Source organism: Rhinoraja longicauda, chromosome 41 (assembly GCF_053455715.1).
Source record: "Rhinoraja longicauda isolate Sanriku21f chromosome 41, sRhiLon1.1, whole genome shotgun sequence".
Lineage (NCBI taxonomy): Eukaryota > Metazoa > Chordata > Chondrichthyes > Rajiformes > Arhynchobatidae > Rhinoraja > Rhinoraja longicauda.
In genome coordinates, this window is record NC_135993.1 from 3,953,902 (window position 1) to 3,978,705 (window position 24,804).

The 24,804-nt window shown below is 46.6% G+C and overlaps 1 protein-coding gene across 1 annotated transcript in view; it reads left to right on the plus strand.

The window, feature by feature from the left end:
- The window catches only part of LOC144611721 (SPARC-related modular calcium-binding protein 1-like), an 85,477-nt gene extending 77,489 nt beyond the window's left edge, over window positions 1-7,988 (plus strand). Inside the window, exon 12 of the mRNA XM_078430953.1 lies at window positions 7,617-7,988. Within this exon, the coding sequence (XP_078287079.1) occupies window positions 7,617-7,630 (14 nt within the window). The 3' untranslated portion in view covers window positions 7,631-7,988. The remainder of the gene's footprint in view (window positions 1-7,616) is intronic.
- The last annotated feature ends 16,816 nt before the right edge of the window (window positions 7,989-24,804 follow it).

Below are 24,804 nucleotides of genomic sequence, written 5' to 3' on the forward strand. Positions count from 1 at the left end.
TTGCTTTTAATTTCAGAGGCTGTGATTCATCGCGCCATGTGTGTTGAGACTCCCCAGGCTGCCCCTGGGACTAACTGGTTTCACAACGCGGGCAGTATGCGAAGAATGGAGGAGGAGAAGGGGCTTCAGGCAGCTTATAAATCCATCCTTCTCGACCCAGAGCCCTCACACCTGTAGATGCTGGGCAGCTGTGTGCAGGAAAGAACAGCATTTGTGTATAAAAAAAACTGCCGTTACTGGTTAGAATCGAAGGCAGACACAAAATGCCGGAGTAACTCAGAGGGTCAGGCAGCATCAATAGACAATAGACAATAGACAATAGGTGCAGGAGGAGGCCATTCGGCCCTTCGAGCCAGCTCCGCCATTCAATGTGATCATGGCTGATCATTCTCAATCAGTACCCCGTTCCTGCCTTCTCCCCATACCCCCTGACTCCGCTATCCTTAAGAGCTCTATCTAGCTCTCTCTTGAATGCATTCAGAGAATTGGCCTCCACTGCCTTCTGAGGCAGAGAATTCCACAGATTCACAACTCTCAGACTGAAAATGTTTTTCCTCATCTCAGTTCTAAATGGCCTACCCCTTATTCTTAAACTGTGTGGCCCCTTGTTCTGGACTCCCCCAACATTGGGAACACGTTTCCTGCCTCTAGCGTGTCCAACCCCTTAATAATCTTATACGTTTCGATAAGATCTCCTCTCATCCTTCTAAATTCCAGTGTATACAAGCCTAGTCGCTCCAGTCTTTCAACATATGACAGTTAAACCGAAAAAGGTCACAAAATGCTGGAGTAACTCAGCGGGCCAGGCAGCATCACTGGAGAGAAAGCAGCATCTCGGGAGTCTGAAGTGGGGGTCTCGACCCGAAACTTCACCCGTTCCTTCTCTCTAGAGATGCTGCCTGTCCCGCTGAGTTACTCCAGCTTTTTGTGTCTATCTTTGGTAGTGGCTCTTCCAGCTCTCCTCTGTAGTGAGGGTACCCGGGGCTTGCTTCTCCAAAGACGCACAGGTATGTAGGCTAATTGGTTTGGTAAAAGTGTAAAATTGTCCTGAGGGTGTGTAGGATAGTGCTAATGTGTGCGGGGATCTCTGGTCTGTGCGGACACGATGGGCCGAAGGGTCTCTCTCCAGGCCGTATCTCTAAGCTAAACTGATTACCAGCAGATCTTCCTGTGGGTCACGGAAGGTGACAGTCCATGTTGTTGTTGGAAACCAGAAGGTTACTCTGTTAAAAAGGCTCGTCCATGTGGCTGAGCCCAAAACAAAAGTGCTATTAGATTTAGATTTAGATTTAGTGATACAGCGCGGAAACAGGCCCTTCGGCCCACCGAGTCCGCGCCGCCCAGCGATCCCCGCACACGAACACTATCCTACACACACTAGGGACAATTTTTACATTTACCAAGTCAATTAACCTACAAACCTGTACGTCTTTGGAGTGTGGGAGGAAACCGAAGATCTCGGAGAAAACCCACGCAGGTCACGGGGAGAACGTACAAACTCCGTACAGACGGCGCCCGTAGTCAGGATCGAACCTGAGTCTCCGGCGCTGCATTCGCTGTAAGGCAGCAACACTACCGCTGCGCCACCTTGCTGGGGGGGAGAGTGTGGAAGGGGAGGGAGAGAGGAGGGGGAGAGGAGGGGAGAGAGAGAGGGGGAGAGTGGAAGGGGAGAGAGAGAGGGAACTCGGTGGCATCTGAAACTAAAAGCAAAACTAATTTTATAAGGCTCAGCAGGGGTTAAGTCACAAGCAGCTGCAGGTACGATCAAAAGAAGACATGGCATTCAGGTTGAAGGTAGATGCAAAATGCTGGGATAAATGTGTCGCGTTTCGGGTCGGGACCCTTCATCAGTCTGAAGAAGGGTCTCGACCCGAAACGTCACCCATTCCTTCTCTCCAGAGATGCTGCCTGTCCCGCTGAGTTACTCCTTACATTTTGTTTCTATCGTTCCCAATACAAACATCACCTATCCCCACATTCTCCAGAAGTGCTGCCCGGCCCACTGAGTTACTCCAGCACACCCCAGTGCCCTATGTTGTAAACCTGCATCTGCAATTCCTTGTTTCGATGAGTTTGTACGAGTACTTTTATTTTTTCCGCTCAAGATTACAGCATCTGCAGGATCTTGTGACTATTATCCAAATGGCAGCTCAATGAATGCAGAGAACCTGAACAGGTTTTCTTTAGGTAAGACAGGGACACCCCTCAAACTCCATCTTTTCCCACACACGGCAACTCCAATTTATGTAACACCTTTTAACGTTGTTAAAAATTCAACAGAAATGGACAAAAATAAAGCAGGGAACCAAAGGTATAGAAGTGTGAAAACGCACACCTCCAGATTCACGGACAGTTTCTTCCCAGCTGTTATCAGGCAACTGAACCATCCTACCACAACCAGAGAGCAGTGCTGAACTACTCTTTGGTGACCCTCGGACTATCCTTGATCAGACTTTGCTGGCTTCACCTTTCACTAAACGTTATTCCCTTTATCATGTATCTGTAAACCATAAATGGCTCGATTGTAATCATGTGTCGTCTTTCTGCTGACTGGATAGACAATAGACAATAGACAATAGTTGCAGGAGGAGGCCATTCGGCCCTTCGAGCCAGCACCGCCATTCAATGTGATCATGGCTGATCATTCTCAGGATAGCAGGCAACAAAAGATTTTTACTGTACCCCGAAGGGCCGAATGGCCTACTCCTGCACCTATTGTCTATTGTCTATAATAAACTCAACTGATAAGAAGGAGGTGTTACAATATGAAACGTGAAAATTCTGCATTTGCCTCAGTTGATTAAATCCTAGTAATGACTTTGTCATAGAATCATAGCGTGACACAGCATGGAAACAGGCCCTTCGGCTCAACTTGCCAACATGTCCCAGATACACTAGTCCCACCTGCCCGCGTTTGGTCCATATCCCTCCAAACCTGTCCTATCCATGTACCTGTCTTTCTTCAGTGTTAGAAATTTACATGTGTCAGAGGTTATGGGGAGAAGGCAGGAGAATGGATTTAGGCGGGAGAGATAGATCAGCCATGATTGGATGGCAAAGTAGACTTGGTGGGCCGAATGGCCTAATTCTACTCCCATCACTTATGACCTTATGTTGGGATATTCCCTGTGTCAACTACCTCCTCCGGCAGCTTGTTCCATACACCCACCACCCTCTGTGTGAAAAAGTCACCCCTCGGATGCCTACTAAATCTGACGGGGATCAGTTGTACATTTCTGCGATTCACATTTGTAATCGAAGCATAGATCTCCGTTTGTTTTAAGCAGAACCTCGTCAAATTTACGACCTCTTTGTCACTTTCAGCCACCGGAGGAAGGTTTCCCTTTAACAAGCTAATACTTTCTCTTTCCCTTTCACCTCCCAGCGGACAGTTCAGTGCAATAATGAAATTTAGCACTTGGCATAGTCTCAGGCCAAACGAGTCCCCAGTAGGCTAAGTGTTTTTACATCGTTCAAAATAACTCTGCAATAAATGGTAATATACTGGAATCCTAATAAAGTCGTAGCGGGTTTGCCAAAAAATGTCAGGTTTCAGCGGAGAATTCCATAAACCTGCTTTTTAAACTGCCAGCGTGCAGCCGAGAACATTCAATCATTCATTCAGTCAGTCGGCCGAGAGAAAAAACAGGAAATTCTCAACTTAAAATATATTTATTGCACATAGGTTATTACAAATCTCAAACGCGTTGCTGTCTTCTGGGGACTTTGACAATGATCCCACTGTATTTAGTCTGGGGCAAGTTTAAAAATCCATTAAAGCCTCGTTCTCTGGGTTTTACAGCACTCCACACTTACCCAGCCACTGAGTGTATCAAATAGTGTCTCAGCTAACCTCCCAAGAGAGGTCTGGTGGGAGGTGAAATGCATTTGCAAAGAGGTAGATCTTCAGAAAGGCTTTTGAAATCAAGTAGACACAGCAGGGAGGAGTGGCTTTTAAATATATTGTTTTTACGTATTGGACGTGAATGGAGGGGACTTTGGTCGGCCAGAATTATAAGCAGCAAGTGTTTAGTTTAGTGATACAGCAGGGAAACAGGTCCTTCGGCCTACCGAGTCCGCACCGACCAGCGATCCCCGTACGTTCACACTATCCTACGCACACCAGGGACAATTTACACATACACCAAGGCAATTAACCTACATACCCGTATAGAAACATAGAAACATAGAAAATAGGTGCAGGAGTAGGCCATTCGGCCCTTCGAGCCTGCACCGCCATTCAATTATGATCATGGCTGATCATTCAGCTCAGTAGCCTGTACCTGCCTTCTCTCCATACCCCCTGATCCCTTTAGCAAAAAGGGCCACATCTAACTCCCTCTTAAATATAGCCAATGAACTGGCCTCAACTACCTTCTGTGGCAGAGAATTCCACAGACTCACCACTCTCTGTGTGAAGAAATGTTTTCTCATCTCGGTCCTAAAAGACTTCCCCCTTATCCTTAAGCTGTGACCCCTGGTTCTGGACTCCCCCAATATCGGGAACAATCTTCCCACATCTAGCCTCTCCAAACCCTTAAGAATTTAATATGTTTCTATAAGATCCCCCCTCAGTCTTCTAAATTCCAGCGAGTACAAGCCCAGTCTATCCAGTCTTTCCTCATATGTAAGTCCCGCCATCCCAGGGATCAATCTGGTGAACCTTCTCTGTACTCCCTCTAAGGCAAGGACGTCTTTCCTCAGGTTAGGAGACCAAAGCTGCACACAACTGCACACTCGGAGAAAACCCGCGCAGGTCACGGGGGAGAACGTACAAACTCCGTACAGACAGCACCCGTTGTCGAGATCGAACCCGGGTCTCCGGCGCTGTGTTAATGGGGAAATATCTGTGGGGGGGGGGGTCCTCATTGAAGCCTACCAAATAGTAAAAGGCCTGGATAGAGTAGATGTGGAGAGGATGTTTCCAATGGTGGGAGAGTCTAGGACCAGAGGCCACAGCCTCAGAGTAAAAGGAGATGTCAATGCCTTTAGGCAGAAGATGAAGAGGAGGAATTTCTTTAGTCAGAGGGTGGTGAATCTGTGGAATTCATTGCCTGTGGAACTCTGCCTCTCACTCCCTTCCCTCCCTCCTGCCTAAAGGCATTGACATTTTGGAGCGGGGAATGCGAGGATTGGAATCCATGCACTCCTTGAATTCATTGCCACAGAAGGCCATGGAGGCCAAGCCGATGGATATTTTTAAGACAGATTCTTGATTAGTACGGGTGTCAGGGGTTATGGGGAGAAGGCAGGAGAATGGGGTTGAGAGGGAGAGATAGAACAGCCATGATTGAATGGCGGAGTAGACATGATGGGCCGAATGGCCTAATTCTGGTCCTATAACTTTTGAACTTATTCCTTGAAACTCTATGTAATGTAAGAAAATAACTGCAGATGCTGGTACAAATCGAAGGTATTTATTCACAAAATGCTGGAGGTATGTAGGTTAATTGGCTGGGTAAATGTAAAAAAAAAAATTGTCCCTAGTGGGTGTAGGATAGTGTTAATGAACGGGGATCACTGGGCGGCACGGACTTGGAGGGCCGAAAAGGCCTGTTTCCGGCTGTATATATATGATGATGATATGAACTCAGCGGGTCAGGCAGCATCTCAGGCGAGAAGGAATGGGTGACGTTTCGGGTCGAGACCCTTCTTCAGACTTCTAACTAACCCATCAACACTCACACCTCCAGATTCAGGGACAGTTTCTTCCTCAGGCACAATGGCGCAGCGGTAGAGTTGCTGCCTCACAGCGCCAGAGACCCGGGTTCAATCCTGACTACGGGTGCTGTCTGTACGGAATTTGTATGTTATCCCGGTGACCTGCGTGGGTTTTCTCCGGGTGCTCCGGTTTCCTCTCACGCTCCAAAGACGTACAGGTTTGTAGATTAATTGGCTTTGGTAAAGTTGTAAATTGTCCCCAGTGTGTGTAGGATAGTGTTTGGTGTACGGGGTGATCGCTGGTCGGCACAGACTCGATGGGCCAAAGGGCCTGTTTCCACACTGTATCTCTAAAGTCCAAAGACAGCACGGGTTTGATGCCAATGGACAAAAGACAATAGGTGCAGGAGTAGGCCATTCGGCCCTTCGAGCCAGCAGCGCTGCCAAGAGAGTCCATTTTGTGGGTGTCAAAGCTGGGTAGTGGGGTGAATGAAGAACTTGGTGGACGAAATGACATCAGTTAGATTGGTTTGACTCCGACAGTCAAAGGCATGAAGCCTGAGAAAAGATTAACTAAAGATAGACACAAAAAGCTGGAGTAACTCAGCGGGTCAGGCAGCATCTCTGGAGAGAAGGAATAGGTGACGTTTCGGGGTCGAGACCCATCTTCAGTCTGATGTCGTCTGACCCGCTCAGTTACTCCAGCTTTTCGTGCCTATCTTTGGCCCATCAAGTCTACTCCGCCATTCAATCATGGCTGATCTATCTCTCCCTCCTAACCCCACTCTCCCGCCTTCTCCCCATAAACCCTGACACCCGTACTAATCAAGATTCTATCTACCTCTGCCATAAAAATATCCATTGAAGGGCTCCACCTCCTTCAATGGCAATGAACGCCTCAGATTCGCCACCCTCTGGCTAAAGAGGTTCTTCCTCATCTCCTTCCTTTAATTCTGAGGCTGTGCCCTCTGGTCCTAGACTCTCCCACTAGTGGAAACATCCTCTCCACATCCACTCTATCCAGGCCTTTCCCCATTTGGTAGGTTTCAATGAGGTCCCCCCCCCTCATCTTTCTGAACTCAAGTTATTGGACAATGGAGCGCATTCCTATAAGGTTATCGTCACCCAATGAAAAAGGCCTTTCTGTCCATCATATCCATCAAATCCCCATCTATACTAACCCCATCTGTACCACCCTCTAGGAAGATCTCGGAGAAAACCCACGCAGGTCACGGGGAGAACGTACAAACTCCGTACAGACAGCACCCGCAGTCGGGATCGAACCCGGGTCTCTGGCGCTGTGAGGCAGCAACTCTACCACAACACCTGTTGTGTGCAGACTAAATGTGTAAGAAGATGCTGGTTTACACGGAAGATAGACACAGAATGCTGGAGCAACTCAGCGGGACAGGCAGCATCTCTGGAGAGAAGGAACGGGTGACATTTCGGGTCGAGACCCTTCTTCACACTGATGGGGAGAGTGCAGGAGAATGGGGTTTAGATGGAAGGATAGATCAGCCATGGTCGAATGGCGAAGTAGACTCGAAGGGCCGAGTGGCCAAAAGGCCCAAGTCTGTGCTGTCAAACTCTAAGGCCTGATAAGGAATAGAGCAGATTTTCCCCATGGGGTTGTCTGAACAAAGAACTTGAAGAGTCTTGCTGCAACTGGACAGGATGCCAATGCCACCAGGTGACCATTTTGGTCTCCTTTCTCCTGTCTGAAGAAGGGCCTCGACCCTAAAATGTCACCTATTCCTTTTCTCCAGAGATGCTGTCTGACCCATTGGGTTACTCCAGCTTTTTGTGTCTATCTCCGGGTTTTAACCAGCATCCCACGACAAAGCTGAACTAACGTTGCTGCACTGTGCCGGAAGCATGACCTCAGGGTGGAGATGGGGAAATACGTGACGGAGAAACAAAAGTGACTCACAAATTTTCCTCTATCTTTTTTTCAGCAAACAAGCAATGAGAAAAAGCAAGAGTCCAGCGGAAGAGACCGACAACAAAGCAGCTGGATTTAAGCACTTCAGACACACTTTCCCTTGGCAGATATTTGCACAGTGAATTGTAGAATGATTGTAAAAAGCATTTATAGATTGTAAAACAGCCATCGACATGTAACCTAGGCCGGGTTGTTTGTTGAAATGTAAAATACTGGTATACTTGAGCCTCCGCTACTGACATAGTTTAGGAACAAAAAAACTGCATGCAATGTATGTAGGGGTTGCCAACTGTCCCGTATTAGTCGGGACATCCCGTATTTTGGGCTAAATTAGTTTGTCCCGTACGGGGACCGCCCTTGTCCCGTGTTAGAAGGGTTGCCAACTTCCTCACTCCCGAATAAGGGACAAAGGGTGACGTCACCGCCCCGCGTGACCTCACCCAGTCAGCGGCCACGTGCTCCCACTCCACCAATGGCGGCCGCCATTGGTGGAGCGGGAGCACGTGGCCGCTGGCTGGGTGAGGTCACGTGGGGCGCGGGGCGGTGACGTCACCTTGTCCCGTATTTGGGAGCGAGGAAGTTGGCAACCCCAAATGGGTGCGCTTTTGTATTTCTGCCGAAGCTTTTAGCTTGTCGTGTCAGCAATTTTGTTGGGGTGTTTTTTTTTCCGACTTATAGACAAAATTCCAACAAAAAAAAGACGCGGAAAGAATCTGGAATCTGAGACTGGCTCACACCAACATCTTGCAACTGTTTACCGTGGTGACTGATCAATCTGAAACAGGTGTTGATTTACAAATGTATGAATTCAAGAATATGCCAAAGTGCAGGGTTTAACCTTGGGTCTCTAGTTTAACTAGGATTATAGCGCTTACTTTGTGAGACATGTGTCTGTTCCCAGTAGGGTTGCCAACTTTCCCACGTTAGCTGGGACATCCCGTATTTTGGGCTAAATTGGTTTGTCCCGTACAGGACCGCCCTCGTCCTGTATTAGGCCCGGGGGGCTCTGTAGGCCCGGACACTGTAGGCCCGGACACTGTAGGCCCGGACACTGTAGGCCCGGGCACTGTAGGCCCGGACACTGTAGGCCCGGGCACTGTAGGCCCGAGCACTATAGGCCCGGACACTGTAGGCCCGGACACTGTAGGCCCGGACACTGTAGGCCCGAGCACTGTAGGCCCGGGCACTGTAGGCCCGGACACTGTAGGCCCGGGCACTGTCGGCCCGGACAGTGTAGGCCCGGAGGCCTGGGAGCCGCCTAACGGAGGTTGCGTAACAACCCTCCTCCTGGCCCGGGTGGCCGCCACTCGTGGAGCGGGAGCTGGGTGAGATCACGTGGGGTGCGGGGCGGTGACGTCACCTTTTGTCCCTTATTTGGGAGTGAGAAAGTTGGCAACCCTCATTCCCAGCCTGGATTAGATTCAGGAAATCTGAGTATGTTGGGGTGTGAGGACAGCTTACACTGTGTAAGGTACACTGATAGTAACCCATTCCTTCTCTCCTGAGATGCTGTCTGTCCCGCTGAGGTACTCCAGCATTTTATGTCTATCTTCGGTGTAAACCAGCATCTGCAGTTCCTACTCCGCCTAGACCTACCTGATCTCCTGGTTGCTAAACACTTTAATTCTCCTTCCCATTCCCACACTGACCTTTCTGTCCTCGGTCTCCTCCATTGTCAGAGTGAGGCTAAACGCAAATTGGAGGAACAGCATCTCATATTTCGCTTGGGCAGCTTACAGCCCAGTGTGATGAATATTGATTTCTCTCACTTCCGGTAGCCCCGGCATTCCCTCTCTCTCTTTCTATCTCTCCCCCACCCAAATCACACCAGCTTCTCGTTTTCACCCAAAGAACAGCCAACAATGGCCTATTTCCTTCATCATCATTACTTTTTTGCAAATCTTTCATTCATTGTTCTTTATCTCTCTACATCATTGTCTATATCTCTCGTTTCCCTTTCCCGTGACATTCGGTCTGAAGAAGGGTCTCGATCCGAAACGTCACCCATTCCTTCTCTCCAGAGATGCTGCCTGACCCGCTGAGTGTGAGCCATGATCACACTGAATGGTGGTCACACTGAATGGCCTACTCCTGCACCTGTTGTCTATTGCCTATTGAGTTATTCCAGCTTGTTGGGTCTATCTACTGTTAGTACACGGTTACGCCATCTACACATCTGTTTGCATGATTGTCCCAAATGTGCTCTTTAGACTTTAGACTTTGGAGATACAGCGTGGAAACAGGCCCTTCAGGTCTTACCGAGCCCGCGCCGACCAGGGATTATCCCGTACACTAGCACTATCCTACACACTAGGGACAATTTCCAATTTTCACCAAAGCCAATACAGGGGGACTACATATGTGGGAAGGAACAGCAGATGCTGGTTAAAACCCGGAGATAGACACAAAAAGCTGGAGTAACCCAATGGGTCAGACAGCATCTCTGGAGAAAAGGAATAGGTGGCGTTTTAGGGTCGAGGCCCTTCTTCAGACAGGAGACTAAATGGTCACCTGGTGGCATTGGCATCCTGTCCAGTTGCAGCAAGACTCTTCAAGTTCTTCGTTCAGACCTGGCAGCCAACCCCCATAGGAAAATCTGCTCTATTCCTTATCAGGCCTTAGAGTTTGACAGCACAGACTTGGGCCTTTTGGCCATTCGGCCCATCGAGTCTACTTCGCCATTCGACCGTGGCTGATCTATCCTTCCATCTAAACCCCATTCTCCTGCCTTCTCCCCATCAGTGTGAAGAAGGGTCTCGACCCGAAATGTCACCCGTTCCTTCTCTCCAGAGATGCTGCCTGACCCGCTGAGTTGCTCCAGCATTCTGTGTCTATCTTCCGTGTTAACCAGCATCTTCTTACACATTTAGTCTGCACACAACTGGGGCGGTCACGGTGGCGCAGCGGTAAAGTTGCTGCCTCACGGCGCCAGAGACCCGGGTTCGATCCCGACTGCGGGCGCTGTCTGTCCGGAGTTTGTACGTTCTCCCCGTGACCTGCGCGGGTTTTCTCCGAGATCTTCGGTTTCCTCCCACACTCCAAAGGAGTACAGGTTTGTAGGTTAAGTGGCTTAGTACAAATGTAAAACTGTCCCTCGTGTGTGTAGGAGAGTGTTAGGGCACTGGTCGGCACGGACACGGTGGGCCGAAGGGCCTGTTCAATTCAGTTCATTTGTTCTCACTGATTAAGCCTGGTTGGATTTCCAAGTCACCACTGTGTGTAACGTGTAAAATAAAAATGGATTGTCAAATGAATGTTTATATTTAATAATTACAGCATTAAACATGAAACAATAAACATAAATCAATGTTCAAGCAATCCTCTGTCACTTGGCATTTCCTTGAGAGTCACCTACAGGCATAACTATTTTACAAATGAAGGTAGACACAGAATGCTGGAGTAACTCAGCGGGTCAGGCAGCATCTCTGGAGAGAAGGAATGGGTGACGTTTCGGGTCGATTCCTTCTCTCCAGAGATGCTGCCTGACCCGCTGAGTTACTCCAGCATTTTGTGTCTACCTTCGATTTAAACCAGCATCTGCAGTTCCTACATATTTTACAAGTGAGCCGGAATGAGGAGAGGATTAAAAGCAGGCATAATTTAAGATGTAATGTGATCCACAGAAGGCTTTGCATGAAGCTGCCTTGTGTGTTCTTAATTGGTTTCATGTTTCAAGTGTGATTTTTTTTTAAATTAAGGATTGGCCTGTTTTTTCTTGTCTTTGTTAGAACAGCATGCTGTTTCTACTGGATGTGTGGTGAGGCTGTTCCCCCTTCTCGATCTCCCGATAATTATTTTTATCTTCTAGTGTTACACACGGGGCAAGCTGGGGCTTTGAAACATCTGCAGGCAGACACACTGGCAGGTACAGAGAAGGTGCCTAGCTTGTTTGTGCGTGTGGGTGAGAGTTCCACCCATTGCTCCACAGTTGACTCACGGTAAACTGTATCGCTCAGAGGAGTCCAGGCTGATTGAGTTTCAGTGGTTTTCTTCACACAGTTGAAGAAAGAGAATGATCGATATGTGTGCGTGAGAAAATAACAAAACGACAGAGGGGAAAAAAACAAAAAGAGAGAGAGAGGAAGAAAGAATGAGAGAGAGAGAGAGAGAGAGAGAGAGAGAGAGAGAGAGAGAGAGAGAGAGAGAGAGAGAGAGAGAGAGAGAGAGAGAGAGAGAGAGAGAGAGAGAGAGAGAGAGAGAGAGAGAGAGAGAGAGAGAGAGAGAGAGAGAGGTAGCGTTCACAAGTTCGAGAGGCAGAATTAGGCCATTCGGCCCAAAAAGCCTTGTTCATAAGTTCGTAAGTGATAGGAGCTGAATTAGGCCATTCGGCCCATCAAGTCCACTCCGCCATTTAAACATGGCTGATCTATCTCTTCCTCTCAGCCCCATTCTCCTGCCTTCTCCCCATCACCCCTGACACCCGTACTAATCAATTGGATCAAGTGGAGAGGGAGAAAGGCAGAGGGAGAAAGAGAGAGAAAGAGAGGGAGAGGGTGATGGAGAGAGAGGGAAAGAGGAGAGAGAAAGAGAAACAGAAAGTGGGAGTGAGGGGAGATCACACAAAGGACAAGCAGGATTGAGATATAAACTCAAAATGTGTAGGAAGGAACTGAGAGAAGGAAGAGGTGATGTTTTGGGTGAATGAATGAACTAGTTGGACAACTAAGGTGGAGGAGCGATGGAGAGAGAGGGAATGGAAGGGTTCCAAAAGCAGGAGAGCAGGAGGAATCACAGAGGGGGAGCAGTGAGAGAGGATGTTGCAGACTCTCGTTGGAGAGAGGAGGAGAATGGGGCTGAGAGGGAGAGATAGATCAGCCATGATTGAATGGCGGAGTGGACTTGATGGGCCGAATAGCCTAATTCAGTTCCTATCACTTACGAATTAGGCACACCTTGCAGTGGAGCATTCAACATATGTAGGAATAAAGGGGAGGCCATTTAAAGCTGAGGTGAGAAAAAACCTCTTCACCCAGAGAGTTGTGAATTTGTGGAATTCACTGCCACAGAGGGCAGTGGAGGCCAATTCACTGGATGAATTTAAAAGAGAGTTAGATAGAGCTCTTGGGGCTAGTGGAATCAAGGGATATGGGGAGAAGGCAGGCACGGGTTACTGATTGTGGATGATCAGCCATGATCGCAGTGAATGGCGGTGCTGGCTCGAAGTCATAGAGTCATAGAGTCCTACAGCACAGAAAGAGGCCCTTCGGCCCATCGTGTCCGCGCCGCCCGTTACCAAACACAGTCTAATTTTAATCCCATTTTCCCGCATTTGGACCGTAGCCCTGAATGTTGTAGCATTTCAAGTGCCCATCTAAATGCCTCTTAAACGTTGTGAGTATTCCCGCCTCCACCACCACCCCAGGCAGTGAGTGCCAGACTCCAACCACCCTCTGGGTGAAAAAGTTATTTCTCACATCCCCCCGAAACCTCACTCCCCTTACCCTGTATCTATGTCCCCTCGTTGTTGAACCTTCCACCAGTGGAAGAAGTTCCCCGCCATCTACCTTATCTATGCCCCTCATGATCTTGTACACCTCGATCATGTCCCCTCTCAGCCTTCTCTGCTCCAGGGAAAACAACCCCAGGAATAAAGGGGTGTCGAATGGCCTCCTCCTGCACCTATTTTCTATGTTTCTATGGAAGGAACTGCAGACGCTGGTTGAACCTAATATGGCACAAGGTGGGAATAAGAATAGATCTTTGTTCACATGTCCTCACAAGTAAGTTATGAGCTTTTGAAAACAATGTTAGGTTGGAGTTTTGCATTGCTGGGCGCCTTCCAGCCCATCGAGAAGTTTGTTTATGGATTTATGTTCTCCCTCGCTCTTATTTCCACCGTAAAACTCCTCCAAGTGATGTCAACTGTACCACAACACAACAAAACTGGAGTGCAACATGAACAATTGCTCCACGGCCAGATTTTAACTTCAATAGTCTAAAAAAACAATAGTTCTTACTTATTCACAGATGAAAAATTTGCATTCACCCGGAGCTTAAATAAAAAAGTTGGACAGGTACATGGATAGGACAGGTTTAGAGGAATATGGGCCAAATGCAAGTAGGTGGGACTAGTGTAGCTGGGGCATGTTGGGCCAAAGGGCATGTTTCCAGGCTGTATCACTCTATGACTCTTATGACTTTCATTCATAAGTCATATGAGTGACTTATATGACTAACTAGATTAATTCCCGGAATGGCGGGACTGTCGTATGTTGAAAGAATGGAGCGGCTAGGCTTGTATACACTGGAATTTAGACGGATGAGAGGGGATCTTATCGAAACATATAAGATTATTAAGGGGTTGGACACGTTAGAGGCAGGAAACATGTTCCCAATGTTGGGGGAGTCCAGAACCAGGGGCCACAATTTAAGAATAAGGGGTAGGCCCTTTAGAACGGAGATGAGGAAAAACTTTTTCAGTCAGAGAGTTGTGAATCTGTGGAATTCACTGCCTCAGAAGGCAGTGGAGGCCAAGTCTCTGAATGCATTCAAGAGAGAGCTAGATAGAGCTCTTAAGGATAGCGGAGTCAGGGGGTATGGGGAGAAGGCAGGAACGGGGTGCTGATTGAGAATGATCAGCCATGATCACATTGAATGGTGGTGTTGGCTCGAAGGGCCGAATGGCCTACTCCTGCACCTATTGTCTATTCTCTATTGCCTTGGAGCTGCACTCATCAGGGGTGAAGATTGGGCAACTTTCCAAAGTGAATTATTGCTTCGGAAAGATTTATTTGGAACTCCCCTTGATCGTGGCTAGAGGTGCCGGTGTATGTGAGTGCTCAGTCTGTCAAAGCCCCTGAGGAGGAGTTGCAAACAGCTTAACCTCCATCAGTCCCTCCTGCCTTGTGTATATCTTGCGTGGAACTCAATCAAGTCTAACATAAACATGGCAGATCATATGCCTGCTTCTGACAACACTTTTTATTAACCCAATTTTCACGACCATTAATTAAATTGTGCAGCCCCTGGTTCTAAATTGATCAATCTCAATGTCTATTGTCTAATGTCTATTGTACCGTTTCATGCCTCGTGTTCATCCCTCTCCTCATGCCTCTCAGTCTCAAGAAGGGTCTCAACCCGAAAGGCAGTTGAGGCCAATTCTCTAAATGCATTCAAGAGAGAGCTGGATAGAGCTCTTAAGGATAGCGGAGTCAGGGGGTATGGGGAGAAGGCAGGAACGGGGTACTGATTGAGAATGATCAGCCATGATCACATTGAATGGCGGTGCTGGCTCGAAGGGCCGAATGGCCTCCTCCTGCACCTATTGTCTATTGTCTATTGAAACGTCTGCTATTCCTTTTCTCCAGGGATGCTGCCTGTCCCGCTACGTTACTCCAGTATCTACCTTCGAATATCTCCAAGTCCACTGAAGAGTGAGGATATAAGGACTGAAGATCCCTCCATTCTGGACCAACCAGCAAAAGTCAGATTGCCCCTGAGATACCTACTACCTGAGCTGAGGTAGAGTGTGCACCATAGATGGGACTGAAGAAGTGTCTCGACCCAAAACGTCACCCATCAGTCTGAAGAAGGGTCTCGACCCAAAACGTCACCCCATTCCTTCTCTCCCGAGATGCTGCCTGACCCACGCTGAGTCACTCCAGCATTTTGTGTCTCCCAGTGTCGACGGGGCATGTTGGCTGGTGTGGATGTGAGGATCGAAGGGTCTATTTCCATGTAGTACGACTCCACAACTCTATGACTCTCTAATAACCCCTAAACCCGAAGCAAGGTATAAACTCTACAACGTTGGTGCTTGTTACTTCAAAATGGGTAAGAGTGCTGCATGTGGACCTCTTTTGATGGGTCTGCTCAAGAAAAACGAGGAGGATGACAAGAGACCTTTGTCCCAATGCAACCTAATAAATGAGAGGAGATCTTATCGAAACGTATAAGATTATTAAGAGGTTGGACACGTTAGAGGCAGGAAACATGTTCCCAATGTTGGGGGAGTCCAGAACCTGGGGACACAGTTTAAGAATAAGGGGTAGGCCATTTAGAACTGAGATGAGGAAAAACTTTTTCAGTCAGAGAGTTGTGAATCTGTGGAATTCTCTGCCTCAGAAGGCAAGTGGAGGCCAATTCTCTGAATGCATTCAAGAGAGAGCTAGATAGAGCTCTTAAGGATAGCGGAGTCAGGGGGTATGGGGAGAAGGCAGGAACGGGGTACTGATTGAGAATGATCAGCCATGATCACATTGAATGGCGGTGCTGGCTCGAAGGGCCGAATGGCCTCCTCCTGCACCTATTGTCTATTGTCTATTGTCTAAATCTAAAAACCTTTACGGTCTCAATAGACAATAGACAATAGGTGCAGGAGGAGACCATTCGGCCCTTCGAGCCATCACCACCATTCAATGTGATCATGGCTGATCATTCCCAATCAGTACCCCATTCCTGCCTTCTTCCTATACCCCCTGACTCCGCTATCCTTAAGAGCTCTATCTAGCTCTCTCTTGAATGCGTTCAGAGAATTGGCCTCCACTGCCTTCTGAGGCAGAGAATTCCACAGATTTACAACTCTCTGACTGTAAAAGTCTCCACACCCAACATAGTACCAGACAGCTTCTTAAATCATTCCAGGTTTGTTATCTTCGCTGTTCCACTCAGAAATCTATTCCATATGTCGCTCAGTCTTTGTGTTAAGAATTTGCTTCCATTCCTCCAGAACATCAGTCACAAGGCTATGTAGCATCAACATCTGTCGTAAGCCAGGGCAGAAGGATGTCACTGCTGAGCTGGGAACTTATGTTCGAAGGTCATAAAGCTTAAATTTGCAGGAACGGAACTGCAAATTCTGGTTTACACCGAAGTTAGGCACAAAATGCTGGAGTAAGTAACTGAGCTGGACAGGCAGCATCTCTGGCGAGAAGGAATGGGTGACGTTCCAGGTCGAGACACTCCTTCAAAGATTAAATGCTGGATTTTCAATTGGCTTAAAAGTCAAGAGCTATCCTAACGGAAAGACTATATGTGATTACAATCAAGCCGTCCACAGCAAACAGTCACATGATAAAGGGAATAATGTTTAGTGCAAAATAAAGTCTAGTAACGTCTAATTCCCTTCCATTCATATTCCTTCGTCTGGCTTCACAATTCGCACTTCATCTATGCTCATCTCACACATTTTGTATCTCTGTCTCTGGCCATTGTCCAACCATCTAGCTATCAGAAAACCCCTCATCTATATCCACCTATCACTTGCCAAACTTTGTCCTGCCCCTACCTCTCTTCCCGGTCCTCCCCTCCCCCACCCAATCAGTCTCCCCCACCCAATCACCCAATCAGTCATCCCGGTCCTCCCCTCCTCCACCCAATCAGTCTGAAGAAGGTCCCCGGCCTGAAACGTCACCTGTCCATGTTCCCTAAAAATAGATAGATACACAATGCTGGAGTAACTCAGCGGGTCAGGCAGCATCTCTGGAGAGAAGGAATGGGTGACGTTTCGGGTCGTATCTCTAAAGGGTCAGAAGAAGGGTCTCGACCCAAAACATCACCCAGTCCTTCTATCCAGAGATGCTGCCTGTCCCGCTGAGTTACTCCAGCATTTTGTATCTACCTTCGGTTTAAACCAGCATCTGCAGTTCCTTCCGACAACATTTCTCTAAAAATACCCCTCCATGTTATGCAAAGAAAAGCCACCATTGTTTTGTTGAAGGTGAATATATTTCTCTGCTCATTTATCTTCTCTGGTAGTCCTGTTGTATGTTGTAGTCTTGTTATAGTCTGTGGTCTTGGTGTATGTAGTCTGTGGTCTTGTTGTAGTCTGTGGTCTTGTTGTATGTAGTCTGTAGTCTTGTTGTAGTTTGTAGTCTTGTTGTAGTCTGTAGTCTTGTTGTATGTAGTCTGTAGTCTTGTTGTAGTATGTAGTCTTGTTGTAGTCTGTAGTCTTGTTGTAGTCTGTAGTCTTGTTGTAGTATGTAGTCTTGTTGTAGTCTGTAGTCTTGTTGTAGTCTGTAGTCTTGTTGTAGTCTGTAGTCTTGTTGTAGTCTGTAGTCTTGTTGTAGTATGTAGTCTTGTTGTATGTAGTCTGTAGTCTTGTTGTAGTCTGTAGTCTTGTTGTAGTCTGTAGTCTTGTTGTAGTCTGTAGTCTTGTTGTAGTATGTAGTCTTGTTGTATGTAGTCTGTAGTCTTGTTGTAGTCTGTAGTCTTGTTGTAGTCTGTAGTCTTGTTGTAGTCTGTAGTCTTGTTGTATGTAGTCTGTAGTCTTGTTGTAGTCTGTAGTCTTGTTGTAGTCTGTAGTCTTGTTGTAGTCTGTAGTCTTGTTGTATGTAGTCTGTAGTCTTGTTGTAGTCTGTAGTCTTGTTGTAGTCTGTAGTCTTGTTGTATGTAGTCTGTAGTCTTGTTGTATGTAGTCTGTAGTCTTGTTGTAGTCTGTAGTCTTGTTGTAGTCTGTAGTCTTGTTGTATGTAGTCTGTAGTCTTGTTGTATGTAGTCTGTAGTCTTGTTGTAGTCTGTAGTCTTGTTGTAGTATGTAGTCTTGTTGTAGTCTGTAGTCTTGTTGTAGTATGTAGTCTTGTTGTAGTCTGTAGTCTTGTTGTAGTCTGTAGTCTTGTTGTAGTCTGTAGTCTTGTTGTAGTCTGTAGTCTTGTTGTAGTCTGTAGTCTTGTTGTAGTCTGTAGTCTTGTTGTAGTCTGTAGTCTTGTTGTAGTCTGTAGTCTTGTTGTAGTCTGTAGTCTTGTTGTAGTCTGTAGTCTTGTTGTAGTCTGTAGTCTTGTTGTAGTCTGTAGTCTTGTTGTAGTATGTAATCTTGTTGTATGCTCATTTATCTTCTCTGGTAGTCTTGTTGTATGTGGGATTGAAATATTCCCTCATAATTATAATTTGTGAATTTGTAATTGATTATTGAATGTGAAGGTTGCTATATAAATGCAAATTATTTCTTCCTGATGAGGTATTGCCATAACCTTTCATCAAGGAGACATTGAGCAGGTGACTGACAAGGAATATGAGGCATCTATAATCTCCTAGATAAAGCATGGTGGCGCAGCGGTAGAGTTTAGATTTAGATTTAGAGTTACAGCGTAGAAACAGGCCCTTCGGCCCACCGGGTCCGCGCTGCCTAGCGATCCCCGCACATTAACACTATCCTACACCCACTAGGGACATGGGGAGAATGTACAAACTCCGTACAGTACTGCACCTGTAGTCAGGATTGAACCTGAGACTCTGGCGCTGCATTCGCTGTAAGGCAGCAACTCTACCACTGCGCCACCATGCTGCCTTACAGAGCATGCAGCGCCAGAGTCCCGGGTTCGATCCCGACTACGGGTGCTGTCTGTATATAGTTTGTACGTTCTCCCCGTAACCTGCGTGGGGTTTCTCCGAGATCTTCGGTTTCCTCCCACACTCCAAAGACGTTCAGGTTTGTAGGTTAATTGGCTGGGTATAAATTTAAAATTGTCCCTAGTGTGTGTAGGATGGTGTTTATGTGCGGGGATCGCTGGTCGGCGCGGACCCGGTGGGCCGAAGGGCCTGTTTCCATGCTGTATCTCTAAACTAAACTAAACTCAACCAATAAGGTTCTTAATCTCCATTATGACCTCGATGACCTGTTATTTTCTTCACAGTTTCCAACAAAATTAGGGCAGGAGATCAAAAATAAATAATAAACCGTCTGCCTGATTAACAATTCTTATTATTAATAATTGCACCAAAACTAAACATTGCTTCCTTCAAACGAATTGCCATCTATTTCATCATAAAATACAGCAGATGACATATGGATAATAATGTACTTTGATCAATCACTTAAAACAGGGAAATTGAATCAATCCAGATTAAAATAGCAAAAGAGAATCATTAGTATAAGAAAATAACTGCAGATGCTGGTACAAATCGAAGGTATTTATTCACAAAATGCTGGAGTAACTCAGCAGGTCAGGCAGCATCTCGGGAGAGAAGGAATGGGTGACGTTTCGGGTCGAGACCCTTCTTCAGACTGATGTCAGGGGGGGCGGGACAAAGGAAGGATATAGGTGGAGGCAGGAAGATAGAGGGAGATCTGGGAAGGAGGAGGGGAAGAGAGGGACAGAGGAACTACCTAAAGTTGGAGAAGTCGATGTTCATACCGCTGGGCTGCAAACTGCCCAGGCGAAATATGAATCATTGATTTATCCAAAGATTATTGAGCTACCTAGTTTCCTTTTCCACAATGCAGAGTTTAAGACCAGAGGACGCAGACTCAGAATGAAAGGACGTACCTTTAGAATGGAGATGAGGAGGAATTTCTTTAGCCAGAGGATGGTAAGCCTGTGGAATTCATTGCCACAGACCGTGGTGTAGGCCAAGTCATTGGGTATTTCCAAAGCAGAGATTGATAGGGTCTTGATTAGTCAGGGTGTCAAAGGTTACGGGGAGAAGGCAGGAGAATGGGGTTGAGAGGGAAAGACAGATCGGCCATAATCGAATGGCGGAGAAGATTAATGGGCTTCGTTCTGCTCTTATGATCTTGTGTCTCTGGCACAGTTGTTTCAGATCATAACTTGGGTGAGGGAGTGAGAACATCATATCCCAGCTTCCAAGAGTCGGAGGAAGAAAATTCCAGGGAAAAGTTTATGAAAACAATTTCCAAATGTTAGAAAATTCTATGCTGGTCTATTCTACAGGGAGGTGTCAGCTTCCCTGCTAATCATGAGGTTCGTGGAGAACGGATGACATTTTTATTCATTGCAATAAATCTGGACCAATCCCTAAAGTGGACAGCACGGTGGCGCAGCGGTAGTGTTGCTGCCTTACAGCGCTTACAGCGCCAGAGACTCGGGTTCGATCCCGACTACAGATGCTGTCTGTACGGAGTTTGTACGTTCTCCCCGTGAGCTGCGAGATCTTCGGCTTCCTCCCACACTCCAAAGACGTACAGGTTTGTAGGTTAATCGGCTTGGTGTAAATGTAAAAATTGTCTCTAGTGTAGGATAGTGTTAGTGTGCGGGGATCGCTGGTCGGCGCGGACTCGGTGGGCCAAATGGCCTGTTTCCGCGCAGCATCTCGACTCTAACTAAACTAAACTAAACTAAACTAAACTACTGAACCTTGGGTTATTAAGATGCAAAATTTAGGTTTCCCACAGAACACAAGACATCGGATTTACCCAAAAGGAACTTGAAAAACATCCATTTAATTAAAATTGAAGGAGCCCTTAAGTGACTCAATCCTAATTATTTTTGTGAGTCAGAAAAATTTGAAGTAAAGATCACAGGTGGGTAAAAGGGGTGGGAGTGGAATGGGGCCCAAACTTTCCTTAAAATTACTATGTAAATTAATCCAGGCTTGTCAATTTACAGCTTAAAGAACGATTCAAACTAAAGGGGACCAAGAAAATTAGCAGCAATTTCTGAAGCTGTTCTGAAGGAGCCTTATTAAAGTGATGTTGAATAGACTGTGTTATTATCGATGGACAATGGTGCTGTGGGGTGGGATCCAGTGGTACAGTCTCCTCTGACTGAAGAGATTATTAGTTGAAGTTCCCTTCCAAAGACTCGAAGGCAAAACCCACATTGACATTCCACTGCAGTCAGAGAAACATAGAAAATAGGCGCAGGAGGAGGCCATTTGGCCCTTCGAGCCAGCACCGCCATTCATTGTGATCATGGCTGATCATCCACAATCAGTAACCCGTGCCTGCCTTCTCCCCATATCCCTTGACTCCACTAGCCCCTGGAGCTCTATCTAACTCTCTTTTAAATTCCTAAAAGAAAGACATGTAAAAAGGTTATTGCAGTGTGTGGGAAGGAACCTCAGATGCTGGTTTGCACTGAAGATAGGCACAAAATGCTGGATAACTCAGTGGGACAGGTGGCATCCCTGGATGGATGGAATGGGTGACGTTTCAGGTCTATTCCTTTTCTCCAGGGATGCTGCCCTAACCCGCTGAGTTATTCCAGCATTTTATAAACATAGAAACATAGAAAATAGGTGCAGGGGTAGGCCATTTGGCCCTTCGAGCCTGCACCGCCATTCAATATGACCATGGCTGATCATCCAGCTCAGTAGCCTGTACCTGCCTTCTCTCCATACCCCCTGATCCCTTTAGCAAAAAGGGCCACATCTAACTCCCTCTTAAATATAGCCAATGAACTGGCCTCAACTACCTTCTGTGGCAGAGAATTCCACAGACTCACCACTCTCTGTGTGAAGAGATGTTTTCTCATCTCGGTCCTAAAAGACTTCCCCTTATCCTTAAGCTGTGACCCCTGGTTCTGGACTCCCCCAACATCGGGAACAATCTTCCCGCATCTAGCCTCTCCAACCCCTTAAGAATTTTATATGTTTCTATAAGATCCCCCCTCAATCTTCTAAATTCCAGCGAATACAAGCCGAGTCTATCCAGTCTTTCTTCATATGAAAGTCCAGCCATCCCAGGGATCAATCTGGTGAACCTTCTCTGTACTCCCTGTAAGGCAAGAACGTCTTTCCTCAGGTTAGGAGACCAAAACTGCACACAATACTCCAGGTGCGGTCTCACCAAGGCCCTGTTCAACTGCAGCAGAACCTCCCTGCTCCTAAACTCAAATCCTCTTGCTATGAATGCCAACATACCATTCGCTTTCTTCACTGCCTGCTGCACCTGCATGCTTGCTTTCAATGACTGGTGCACCCCATGACATTTTGTGTCTATCCTCAACAAAGCATTTACTACTATCGCGTGTATCCAGGTACATTGTTTGCATGCTATCCAGTCAACAAAAAACCTACACACTATTACAATCACGACATCCACAATGTACATATGCAACAGGAGAAAGGGAATAATGTTTGGTGCAAGATAAAATCCATCTAAGTCAAAATAAAATCTGTAGGAAGGAACTGCAGATGCTGGTTTGCACTGAAGATAGGGACAAAATGCTGGAGTAACTCAGCGGGTCAGGCAGCATCTCTGGAGAGAAGGAATGGGTGATGTTTCGGGTCGAGACCCTTCTTCAGGCCCCAAACACCACCCATTCCTTCTCTCCAGAGAAGCTGCCTGACCCGCTGAGTTACTCCAGCGTTTTTGTGTCTATCTGGAGTCTGAAGAAGGGTCTCGACCCGAAACTTGAAGCAGCTATGTAAGACTTTGGTTTCGGCTGCATTTGGAGTATTGCGTGCTGTTCTGGTCACCACATTACAGGAAGGACAGGCTAGATACAGGAAAAATGGTCCCAATGTTGGGGGAGGCCAGAACCAGGGGCCACAGTCTAAGAATAAAGGGGAGACCATTTAAAACCGTGGTGAGAAAGAACTTTTTCACCCAGAGAGTTGTGAATTTGTGGGATTCTCTGCCACAGAAGGCAGTGGAGGCCAATTCATTGGATGAATTTAAAAGAGAGTTAGATAGAGCTCTAGGGGCTAGTGGAATCAAGAGATATGAGGAGAAGGCAGGCACGGGTTACTGATTGTGGATGATCAGCCATGATCACAATGAATGGTGGTGCTGGCTCGAAGGGCCAAATGGCCTCCTCCTGCACCTATTTTCTATGTTTCTATGTTTCTATGATATGGAGGCAATTCAGTGTACCTCAGTGCACATGACAATAATAAATCGAAGCCTGAACCTATTACAGACTGGGATAGATGACAGACCCAGTTTCATTACCAACCCGCACTGCCACGCAGAGCCTTAGCATGTACACTGTGGATTGACCTTGTGACATTATGCAATAATATTTGAACATATTAATTTCATTATTGGCAGAATGAGAAACCCAAGATTACACTGGGACTGATATAAATGCCACAATAGAAGATAAATGAAATTAATTAATAGCTGGAGTTGAATTATTTTAGTGTTTGCCAACTTACTGTCTTTATCCAACCAAGTTGATTGCAAGAATTCCAGGGTTTAAATGTCAAAGTAATCGACCTCAGACGTTAACGTGTTCATGCAATCAAAGTGAGCCTTCTATTAAGAACAACTCACTTACACAGGTGGCACAGCGGTAGAGTTGCTGCCTTACAGCGCTGGAGACTCAGGTTCGATCCGGACTACGGATGCTGTCTGTACGGAGTTTGTACGTTCTCCCCGTGACCAAATGGGTTTTCTCCGGGTGCTCCCGTTTCCTCCCACACTCCAAAGATGCCCAGGTTCGTAAGTTAATTGGCTTGGTATAAATGTAAATTGTCCCCAGTGTGAGGAGGATGGTGCTAATGTGCGGGGATCGCTGGTCGGTGCGGACAAGGTGGGCCGAAGGTCCTGTTTCCTCGCTGTATCTCTAAACTAAACTACACTAAACTGGGTCTTTAATGGAGCAATATGTCACAACGCACTCCACAGGAGGATAAAGGTTGTCCAATCAGCTAAAGTCTAAAGTGGTTGTCTCTTGTCTTCTGAACGCCATCGTCCAGTCTATTTGTTGCAGAGCCGGGCGGCCGCCATTGGTGGAGCGAGAGCACGTGGCCGCTGGCTGGGGCGCGGGGCGGTGACATCACCCTTTGTCCCGTATTTGGGAGTGGGGAAGTTGGCAACCCTGCTAATATGGGACAAGGGACAAACCAATTTAGACCAAAATACGGGATGTCCCGGCTACTATGGGACAGATGGCGACCCTAGTAGAGTGTCACATGATGCCCAACCCAGGTGACTATTTGCGTGCTAGCCAATGAAACTGATCTACAATCACATATTACAATCACTCCACACTTTTAAATCTCTACTACAGCAACATTTCTTACTTTAACTATGATCATTATCTCCAGTATCAGACTTTACTGGCTTTACCTTGCACTATTCCCTTATCATGTGTGTCTGTACACTGTAAATGGCTCGATTGTAATCGTGTATTGTCTTTCCGTTGACTGGTTAGCACGCAACAAAAGCTTTTCACTGTACCTCGGTACACGTGACAATAAACTAAACTATTTAAAACTCAACTCAACTCAACTCAACTAAGCTAAACTAAACTAAACTAATCTCAACTAAACTAAACTGAGCTAAACTAATCTCAACTAAGCTAAACTCAACTCAAGTCAACTCAACTCAACTCAACTCAACTCAACTCAACTCAACTCAACTCAACTAAAATGTTAACTTAAAGACAAAAGAAGAAAAACAAACGGTTCAAAAAGTTCCACAACACCAAACAACTTTATCAATTCTGAACTGTACAGAATTATGGATTACATAATGAATAAATAAGGTCTACAGTTATTTGATTATAAACAATCACTGGATAAAATACAAGGTAACCATTGCCATAAAGCACCCAGGGTCTGTTCAGAAACATAAT